General features: G+C 44.0%; 1 protein-coding gene across 1 annotated transcript; it reads left to right on the top strand.

Moving 5' to 3' along the window:
* Positions 1-174: 174 nt before the first annotated feature.
* Positions 175-8,149, top strand: LOC132983280 (probable serine/threonine-protein kinase nek3). Its single transcript, XM_061049542.1, has 8 exons — positions 175-472; positions 2,541-2,682; positions 2,890-3,508; positions 4,891-5,035; positions 5,267-5,439; positions 5,564-5,713; positions 5,835-6,058; positions 6,798-8,149. Exons 2-8 carry the CDS (start codon positions 2,638-2,640, stop codon positions 7,989-7,991), a joined length of 2,550 nt encoding a protein of 849 aa, XP_060905525.1. The 5' UTR covers positions 175-472; positions 2,541-2,637; the 3' UTR covers positions 7,992-8,149.
* Positions 8,150-10,438: the final 2,289 nt, after the last annotated feature.

The following is a 10,438-nucleotide window of genomic DNA, read 5'->3' as shown; positions in this document are numbered from 1 at the left end:
TTGTTTTTGTAGGGTTTTACGGACTGATTTGGGGGTGGTGACTGGATGGAGGGGGGGCTAACGATGAAATCAGGCAGTTGGCCTTTAAGAGCTCTCCAGGGATCGGGGATCTCGGTCGATTTCCGTGTCACATGACCAATGCATCATTAATGCTCTGGGAGCCACCAGGAAGTCCCTCATTGTCTGGACGGGTCGTAATCACGGTAATAGACGCGCAGTGAGATGTAACCGGGGCTGGCCTTGGTTCTGAAACGGCGGCTGACAGGAGCGCAGAGTGCCGCCTCCCTGCAGCCGAACAGCCCGTGCAGGTGTGGACTCTGAGCGGCTCGGTGAGGTGGATAAAGACCCGCCGGGGAGCCGGGGGTTGGGGTTGACCGTGTCGGTGCCTGCCGCAGGGGTTCTGCTGTGTGAGCGGGTCTGATCCCCTCACGGTGTATCTCAGGATGTAGGCCGGTGATCCTGCAGGAGGGAGGTGAGGGAATAACGTGTTCATGTCTGCTTTGTTTCAGTAAAACGGAGAAATCCGCTTTAATATTCTCACACATGTACTGTCAGAAGTCTGCAGGGATGTACACACCGATCAGACTGTCGTGCATGTACCGACACCGAGCAGTCTGCACGGTAACAGACGGAGCCGTGTGGCGGTGTGATGGAGCCAATGTAGGCCGGACTCTCCTCATCAACCCGGGGTCTGATTATGTGCCGGGCTCTCTCTGGTTAAAGAGGAAGCTTCTTGTTAACCCAATTAAATTACCAACACCTTCTCATGTGTTTAAATCTGTTCTCAGCCGGGTGAGTGAGTGTCAGGGATTCAGCAGGATTCAAAAGAAAAAGCAGCATATTGTAATTGGTGACCTGTCAGTCAGGAGAAATAGAGGAAGGTGTGTTTCACCCAGACCTGCACACCTGACCTTACTGCGTTAACCTGTGGCATCACGGACAGTTTAAACTTCTGCTTTTTATCACAGTTTCAATTCACAGAAAATAACAATATGTTAATTAGGAGTGTCACAATACCTCAACCTCCATAGGACAAAAAGTACAAATCTAACCATATCTGTTTCATACGGAGCCCAAAAGGTGACATGCAATATAAGTTGCACGCTTTATTTAGTCATTTGTTTTAGCATTTTATTCGTATTTCTGCGCTCGTTTTATAAATTGCATGTGAGTTAGTTCAGTTTGATTTGTTTTGAATGAAGACGGACGTGCAAGTTACTAAAAAAGCCTGCGCAATTTATAAAATGTTTTCGCGTAATAAGAATAAAACGGGTAGACAAATTACTCAATTAAAACGCTTTCGCAATTTAGTGATTTGTCCTCTTGTTTAAGTAACTCACATGCAAGTCCAGTTCGACTAAAGCAGTTTGTTTACCCTGCCAAACGCAGGAGTCTCTGGTCTACTACCCCTGAACCGAGCTCTGAACCCTATATTAAAAAGGAAATAATCTTGAGAAAAGGTTAAGGGGTAATAATGGATTTGAAGTGTCTAAAAATGTAAATTCTGGTTGGCGTTTTTTGTTTTGGATTTTGACAATTTCAAAAAATCAGAGAATCGAAAAAGACCAAGTACTTTAAGTTTTTTGTTGTATCTTTCATCACAAGAAGTTACACTGATTTACACAAGTCTTGGACGTCAGTAATATCCCTCATTTTAGCTGACTGTCTCTTTAAGGCCCCCCTCCCCATATGCCCACTTGCTTCTGATTGGCCAGCTCTCTGGAAGCCTTCAGGTGGGCAGAACGCTGCAGGGCTGCCAGGGGAGGGCTGCTCACCAGTGCTGTATGTAAGAGTTTTCAACCGCTTACAAAGAGGCTTGAAGCCTTCTCCTGAAATTCTTGTGTGAGTTTACCTTAAAGGCTTTATATGCGATTTTTTGATCCAGCAGATGTCACCCTTGAGCACCAGCATGAAACCAAAACAACTTGCGCTGCATTGTTGTGTTAGCATGCTAATGCTAGCGATCTTTATTATGCTCGTATCTTCACACTGCATGTAAATTTACCTGAAATGAGCGTGATCTAGAAACACAGTTAAGCAGTGAGTACAGTATGTTATTCTTCTTTTCTCTAGTCCCTCAATTAAACAACTTTTATACACGAGGGGAGGAGTCAGCCGGCTGTCCCGTCGATGTAAACAAACTGAAGATAGGACTCTGAAAACTCTGAAAACATCACAGACAGTGGGACTCGGGTGTTACACCCATTGTAGACAGTCATGACTCACAGAGTTATTTTCAGAGGATATACTTGATTTCTACATTTAAGAGTGAAAAATCACATATTAAGCCTTTAAGTGCAACTTTATTTTTCACACTATGACCCTACATTAATGATAATGCTGAGAAACAGGGGTGTCTCTTCCCCTGTCTGAAGTAAAACTGACTTTTTTTATTCCACCAATGCATTAAAATGTGATCTGAAGTTTCACAGAACGTTTTATTATATTCACTGTAAGTTTGACGGGATATGAATTATTGGTATAAATCGGCTTGTAGTCCTTCTATTTTAACAGATTTTCTCTCTCTCTCCTCTTTCCAGGATTGCACGCAGGGATTTCCACACCTGTAGAGAAAAAAACCAAGAGAACGAGAGATTCTTCTGTACTTCATGTGCCGCTCAGCGTGTTCTGGACAAGATGAGTACAGACAGACCAAAACGCAACATCATCAAAAAGAAATATGTAAATGTCCTTTATTCGGTCTTTATCTTACATGCTCCGGTTATTGAAGCTCACAGCGTTTTACACCAACAACGTCTGAGGGACTTCAAAACACCTTTCAGCTACTTTTTCTATTTTTGATAAATATTTAACTGTTACATGATTTTTTGTGCTATTTGATGAAAAGTGTGCACAGAGCTGATATTTTGTGTGTGCGTGTCTCTGCAGGACATCAGTGACGGGATGCCGTGGTGTGAAGAGCGTCTGGTCCGGAAGGTTCTGTTCCTCTCCCTCAGGGAATTCAGAGACACAAACCGTGCCACACACAAACACTCTCACATACACACGTGTGCACACAAACGCACTCCCAAAAACACACTCTTGCACGCTCCGCAAAAGACGCCGACGCAACCGAACACTCGACAGAGCGTGCAAACGCCGCAGCAGAAAGTCACACACAGACCAACGAGCACACACACGCTGAAAAATCAACACGTTTCCAAACATCTGCACCATCATGAACACAACAACAACAACAACAACAACAACAACAAAGGGCATAAAACCCAGCCGTCTCAGGATGCACACACACCAAAAACTAAATGCACACACACACTGCGCAACACAACACAAACACAATCCGACACCGTTCAGGAGTCGCATGTTTTCCAGAGGACTTCAGCGACAACCAGAACTCTGCGCTCACACACAACGCAGACCAGTCCGTCACTGCTCAAACACAAACACAACACACAGCACAAACACTCGGTGAGGAACACACACACGCCGCCGCACACACCTGCCCCGGCCCGGACACTGAGGTCACAAACTCCCACAAAGCTCAAAGGTCAGTGACATCATCGGCGACACTGCTCTCCTCTTGTATTGTCCTAGTTTCACTTTTCCCCCCCCATCAGTAATAATAACATCAACTTGATGTATTCAGAAAAACAAAGCAGAAACCTCTGGTGTTGAAAAATGAAGCCCAAGCAGAAGTGAAAAAGTGAATTTCATTGAGTGTCCTGGATGTAGTCCCGATGTCATCACCTGTTAGTTTTTAAAGAGGGGTTATGAAGCCTAACGGCGGCGGTCTGGATATTGGAAAAGCTGACTCTACCTAACTTTATTATCAATCTAGAAACAGACATAGAGGAGGAACTGAGGTGAGCCTTAAGCGTCCTGACAAACAGCTACAGCACACCCACCTGTCAGTCAAATCAACAAGACCCTCATTTTCCAAAACTCTTAGTCTTAATGAAATCTAAACCGATGTGAGGCCGCCTGTATAAAAAACAGTTTTAGTCTCAGGAGGTCATTCTTTTAAATTGCACACACTGAACAGGGGGTGAATGTTCAACTCGTCCTTTTTGATTATGCTCGGTCTAAGAGTTATGTATACATTTGCCTAATTAGGGGCGTGGCCTCTTTGACTGACAGGTGGGTGCATTGTAGCTCTTTGGCAGGAGAATCAAGGCCCGCCTCAGCTCCACTTCTTTAACTGTCACTAGATTGATCTGAAGTGAGGTAGAGAAATCCTTTCCAATATGGCGTAGTGTTGTAGTCAAGACCACGTTAACCGAGACCGAGACATACCCGAGAATGGAGCGCTCCAAGACAAAGACATATAGGGATCAAGACTGAGTCAAGACCAAGACCAAAGTAGGACAAGATTGAGACAAGATTAAGACCATAAATAGCGTGTCACTCATTTAGACCGTTACACAGGGAGGGCTGCAGTCGTAATCAGGGGATTAAAATCGAACTATGAATTAAAGTTAATTATTATTTTAGAAAGAGGCGTTTTCCATCTAATCAAGACGTGGACAAATAGCCTTTAAGTGGTGGTCTTGACCGGTCTTCATTTCAACTCGGAGTCCGCCCATTCCGAAACAATATCGAGTAAAAATGCCTCCGAGATGAGGCCGAGGCCCGAGACCTTCAAAAAGTGGTCTTGAGACAAAGACCTGACAAGTACTACAACACCGGCGACCGCCATCGTAAAGCTTCATAACTCCCCAGGTCACTGAGACCAGTCCATGTTTTAAACAGTCTGTGGTTAACATGTTGAAATCACAACACCTTAGTTTTCTCTTCCTAGAGTTTGTTTTCTGATTGCCTCACTTCCTGTGTTTAAGAAACGTTTACACCTTTAACATATTTATGTTTACAAACCATATTATCTGAGACTATTTCTTAGTGATCAATAAGTGTTTCATAATCTCTCTAAAGGCCCCGTGGTTAATGGTCTCAGCCGGCATCAGTCCCTCCTGTCAGCCAGTCCGACCTGGATCCGGTCCTTACAGAGCAGACCAGGTCCTCCACTGCGCCGCCCTGCGAGCCTCCATCATGACAAAGAGGATCCTGCAAGCAAGAGGTCAGTATTCATAGACATCATTTTCCCTGCGAGTACTTCCTGTTTCATTCTTGCTGTTCATTGTTTTATTTGTATCTTGCCTCTTTTCTGTTGTTGTCTTTACCTCGGCACCATTGTAAATGACGGTTCTCCCTCAATGTGTTTTCCGAGCATTCAAATAAAATAAATGATGATGAGGATGAAATTGCAATGAAATAAAAGAGTTCTAAGTGGGTTTGTGGTTCCGTGCAGACCGAGGCTCCGAGCTCAGAGGAAGTTTGCCCAGTCCCCTCCCAGCTCTCCGGGACCTCCAGTGTTGATGACATCTGCACGAAATAACCACACCCACAACAGTGTTGTAGGCACCTGCCTGACCCGCCGGCGACCAAAGACGGAGGACTTCCTGTCTTTTCTTTGCTTGAGAGGTAAGAACATATTTTAGGTACACTGGAAAAGCTCACATCGTAGCTAATGGAGGTACATAACTCATTACACTTTGTTTCAGCCACATTCACTTGACAAGTCCAGATAACTCCACCTTCTTTTTAGGTTCATCCGCGTTGCCTAGCAACATGGCCTTCTTGAAGAGTGGACGAGCAAAGGAGCCAGCCAATACACAGCATCGTACTTCCTCTCCTTCCACCAATCAGAGGACTGCAGCTCAGGGAAAGAACATAAAGGTTCTCAGTAGATCATCAGGTACATCAAATGAATTAAATTATTGACTGAAATACAGTTACATGAAGAATGAGAGAGTGATTTCCTTTTCTTCCTCCCTCCCTCCCTCCATCTGTCTGTGTTTGCTCTTGCCGTCCCACAGTGCAGAGGAACGCTCGGCCTCCGAGAGGAAGTGGACGTTCTGCAGAGGTCGGCTCCTTCTGCCCCATGAGTGCCCGAGCAGAGAGGAGGAGGGAGAGGCAGAGGAGAGAGGAGGAGCAGCAGAGGAGAAGGAGTAAGGGAGTGGAGGAGGACAGGAGGAAGGGAGGTGAGAGACATCTCATGAGACCTCGCCAGCTCCCCCTACAGGTCAGGAGGAACAACAAGGTAGGATCCTCCTCCTGCATGGTGTTCTGTCTGAAAGCTGTCTTCTTGTATTCCCAGCACTAGAAGACTGAATTTAACAAAGAAAGTTATTTAAGTGAGTAGCTGGATTTAACCTTAACCAAACAATACTAACTGATTGAGGCAGCGGGACAATAATAAGAACATTTAGTGGACAGACTTTCTTTGGTACAACTTACCCACATCATTATGTTAAAGGCTGTATATGCGATTTTTCACACTTAAATGTAGAAATCAAGTATATCCTCTGAAAATAACTCTGTGAGTCATGACTGTCTACAATGGGTGTAACACCCGAGTCCCACTGTCTGTGATGTTTTCAGAGTTTTCAGAGTCCTATCTTCAGTTTGTTTACATCGACGGGACAGCCGGCTGACTCCTCCCCTCACGTATAAAAGTTGTTTAATTGAGGGACTAGAGAAAAGAAGAATAACATACTGTACTCACTGCTTAACTGTGTTTCTAGATCACGCTCATTTCAGGTAAATTTACATGCAGTGTGAAGATACGAGCATAATAAAGATCGCTAGCATTAGCATGCTAACACAACAATGCACCGCGAGTTGTTTTGGTTTCATGCTGGTGCTCAAGGGCGACATCTGCTGGATCAAAAAATCGCATATAAAGCCTTTAACAAAAACTTTTTTAATTTCAGATTTTAAATGTATTCGTCTGACAGTCCCTACAATAGTGACGCTGACATAATGTCTTTCTGGTACAGGTGGCCTTGGCGACTGGATTCTCTCAACAAAGAACCTCCTCTGTCAGGTCAGTCCCTCCTTTAAAGCCTAGCACGGTGGTCCGTAGCAGAGGATCTACCAGACCCTCCACAAGGCCTGGCAGTACCTGTAAGGCAAAAGGCCCTCCCCAAAGCAGACCCAAGGCAACCAACAACAAACACCTCTCCAGGCAACCAAGCAACAAAGAGTTTAAACGCAATCACCCCCTTCCTCTCCACCGCAGAACAGTCTCCAATTGCTATAGCAATCCCAAGACCTTAAGCAGTTTCCAGAACTCAGGAAGAAATTCAAGTAGGTCTCAGGCTCAAATACCATTGACCAATGGCTCTGGCACTGGAGAGCTAAGTGAGAACCTGAGGGTGTCCAGAAGGAAGAGAGGCCTCCCACCAGATACCAGCCCTACCCCCGTTAATCCTCAGGGCAACAACCCACCAAGGAAGAGCAGGACACTGCAATACAATCATATAGATGTCCCATTGGAGAGTGTTGAGATCCCACAGAAGGAGACCGACTGTGAAAAGGTAAATGGGGTTGAAGATGTCAGCCATGATGCAGATTGTGGAAAAGAAATTCTCGGCCATGTTGAAGAAATTAGATTACAGACGGACAGTATTAGTGAAGTCGTACAGGACAAGGGTGATGTTGGAAAGTTAAGTTTGGAGAGCATCACTTCTCTGGAGCTCTCTGAAGAAAGGGTCATTACAAACTGTGAACTCAGCCCGGTCAGCCAGGTCATTAACAGACACGTCAGAGAGAAAAGGATCCAGAGAAACCATCCTGCTTCATCCTCACTCCCCAAGCCAATCACCAGGACTACTGAATCTAGAGCCAGAGCTGCTGCTGCTGCTGCTAGGACTACTGTTTCTAAAGCTGCTATCAACTCAGTGACTTCTTCTCAACCAGACCCACCAGCCACTTATCCTGCCAAGCACACTACTAAGGGTACTAACAAAGGTACTAGCAAACACATTACCAAGTGTACTTCACCAGCAAGCAGGTACTCTACCCATCACTCCAAAGGTGCTTCAAAAGACTCTTCCAAGGACACCCCAGGGGATCCAACTAAGGACAGTTCTAGCACTTCCAAGGGCTCTACAAAGGGCCTTACCGAGACCAAGCCCACTACCTCAGCCATTAGGACCAGGACCAGCCCGAGAATCCTTCCGAAGCGCTAAGGTTCACTTTTACAGATATTGAGAATTAAAGAGGACAGTTAGCAAGATACTTTAAACAAAAAATGTGTGCTGTTGATCAAAGGGAACTTGAGGTGCTAGGTGTTGGGTGGTAGGATAGTTTCCTCTTAAACAAAGGACAAAAGTGTGTTCTGCATTTTGGTTTTCCACGTTGTGGCGATCTGCCCTAAGGACTTTTTTGTCCAATCGGTTACAAGTCACTGAACTAAAATCCACTTATTAGCCAATGGGCTCCCTGGCATGATGCTGCTGGCGTTTTATATAAATGGTGACATCAGGAAGCAGGATGGCGCCGCACACTAGGGCGAAGCAGAGTTCGGCTTTGTGTGGGTGACAGCATCCTGCCAAACCTCAGATTTAACTGCTAAGAGTCTTTGCCTTGGCGTTATCCAATGCATAAGGAGATCAGATCTCTGCTGACGATTCACTAAGGAGTTACCTGAGCGATGGCCAGGTGACACCAATTTTATGAAACGCCAGAAGCCTCATGCCAGAAAGCCCATTGACTAATGAGTGAATCGAGCTAGGTGAGTATGAAACGACTGGACAGAGAAGAAATTAGGGTGCGTCACCAAAGTCTGTTGCCAAGAAGTATCAAACAATCAGTTTTGAGCAAGCTTGGGTTGTTTTCAGGAAAACAGTCAGTGTGGAGAACAAAAAAGGTGTAATTAATTGGCCAATGGGGTTTTGTATTACCCAAACCCATTGGCTATCATTGGAAGACAATTTAGCATCTTATTCATCAGTATAAAAAATATCTCCTAGTGAGTGCAAATCACAATCTGGGTGTAGTTGTCAGCTGTTCTCCTACATCCTTTTAGCGTTAATATCCATTGTAAACAATGACCAGGGCAAAAAAAGAGTGATTTAGCCTGGGCATATGCTTGTGGCACCAATCGGCCATTAGGTTCCAAGATTAAAGTTCGGTTGCTTTTAGGTCCCCGTTTGTAGTCAGAATGGTATTGACCAGTGAGGTAGATGTACATAATGTGGTATGCATTGAAACAATCTGTGTGATTAGCAAAATAAGCAGAAAGCGTCGGCCAAAATGCGATCTCAGAATCCATTGGCTATTATCTGTTAAAAAATTAGTTTTGTTTATTTATTCCTTTAATAGCTATCTGCATTTGAGTGCAAATTACAATCCAATTTAATTTATCTTCTCTTGTTTCATACTTCCTTCTCATGCCTGGAATTTGTCACTGGACTGTAAACAATGACCAGTGGAGTGAAGGGGAAGTCTTGGTCCTCGACATCAGTTATCAAAATATCCTCTGGTTGCCATGAGCTCAAAATTTTGCTCATTTCCCTCAACGACTTAACTGTTGTCAGACATCAGTCAGTGGGTTCATAATTGGTTGGATCATGATGTAGGGACTATGTACTGTTATCTATATGTGTAAATGGTTGCTCAATCTTGGAACCCATCCTGTCGTCTTATAATAATAATTGAAAACTTTTCATCCATCCTGGTGTAGCCAACTGTTAGCCCGACAACTTCCAAACAAAAGTACATTTTCTCTCTGCTGCATTTCTTCTTGAGAAGGGATCGTGTGTTCAGATTAAGAAGCGTAGACAAATTCCTCCGTCCATATAAGTCTGCAAAATAATCCGTCTAGCTACCAGTACAGCAAAAAAACATTGCCCAGGAAACAAAAGTTTGTAGCCTTGCCCTAATCTAGAATCCTAAAATGATTACAGGTAGCATTATATTACAAGTCAGAGGCACGTTAGCAGAGCAGAATCGTCCACCTAAATAATCCACACTGACGTTGACTTCCTGTACAGCCACTAGAGGCGGTCAGTCATCAGCTTTGTTAAACTCAATAGAAAGATTTTGTAAGGGGCTTCGCTTGGGTAGGTTGCGTTCTTATTTCTGCGTCTGTTTGGATTGTGTTTGATGAGTGGAGTAAATGACAGACATTTAAACTGAATATGTCAGTAAATGCTGCTGACATGTGGAAACCTTCACTGTTAAGATTGGCCATCATGCTGTATGATAAGAGACTGAACAAGTATTACTGAGATGCCAGAAGGTTTTAGGAGTACATCAGGTGCTATCAGGTGCTATTAGCTAACTAATGAAATGGGTTTGGGATGGTTGAATAGAAGAGTGGTAACTCTTAATATCTGTATTAAATAAAAGTAGTACAATAATACTATAATTACTGCACACTTCCTGAGAGTAAAGCCTCTATGTTAAGGATTTTTAGAAGATTTTGATGATGGTGATTTAAAAAAAAAAAAGTTGCAGTGCTCACTTCATACTTGGACACGAAGGGGCTTTGTATGAATAATTGAGAAATTAATTTGTAAATGAGTTATTTATACTCTGTCCATACTTCTGTTAATGTTGCATTTTTATCAGTGTGTTAATTTATGGCCGACACATGTTATGAATAAAGGCATGAGTCCATCTTATGGTTAAA

The sequence above is a fragment of the Labrus mixtus genome, chromosome 11 (genome assembly GCF_963584025.1).
Source record: "Labrus mixtus chromosome 11, fLabMix1.1, whole genome shotgun sequence".
Lineage (NCBI taxonomy): Eukaryota > Metazoa > Chordata > Actinopteri > Labriformes > Labridae > Labrus > Labrus mixtus.
Note: the sequence above shows the minus strand (reverse complement) of the source record. Positions and strands in the feature narration are given on the sequence as shown.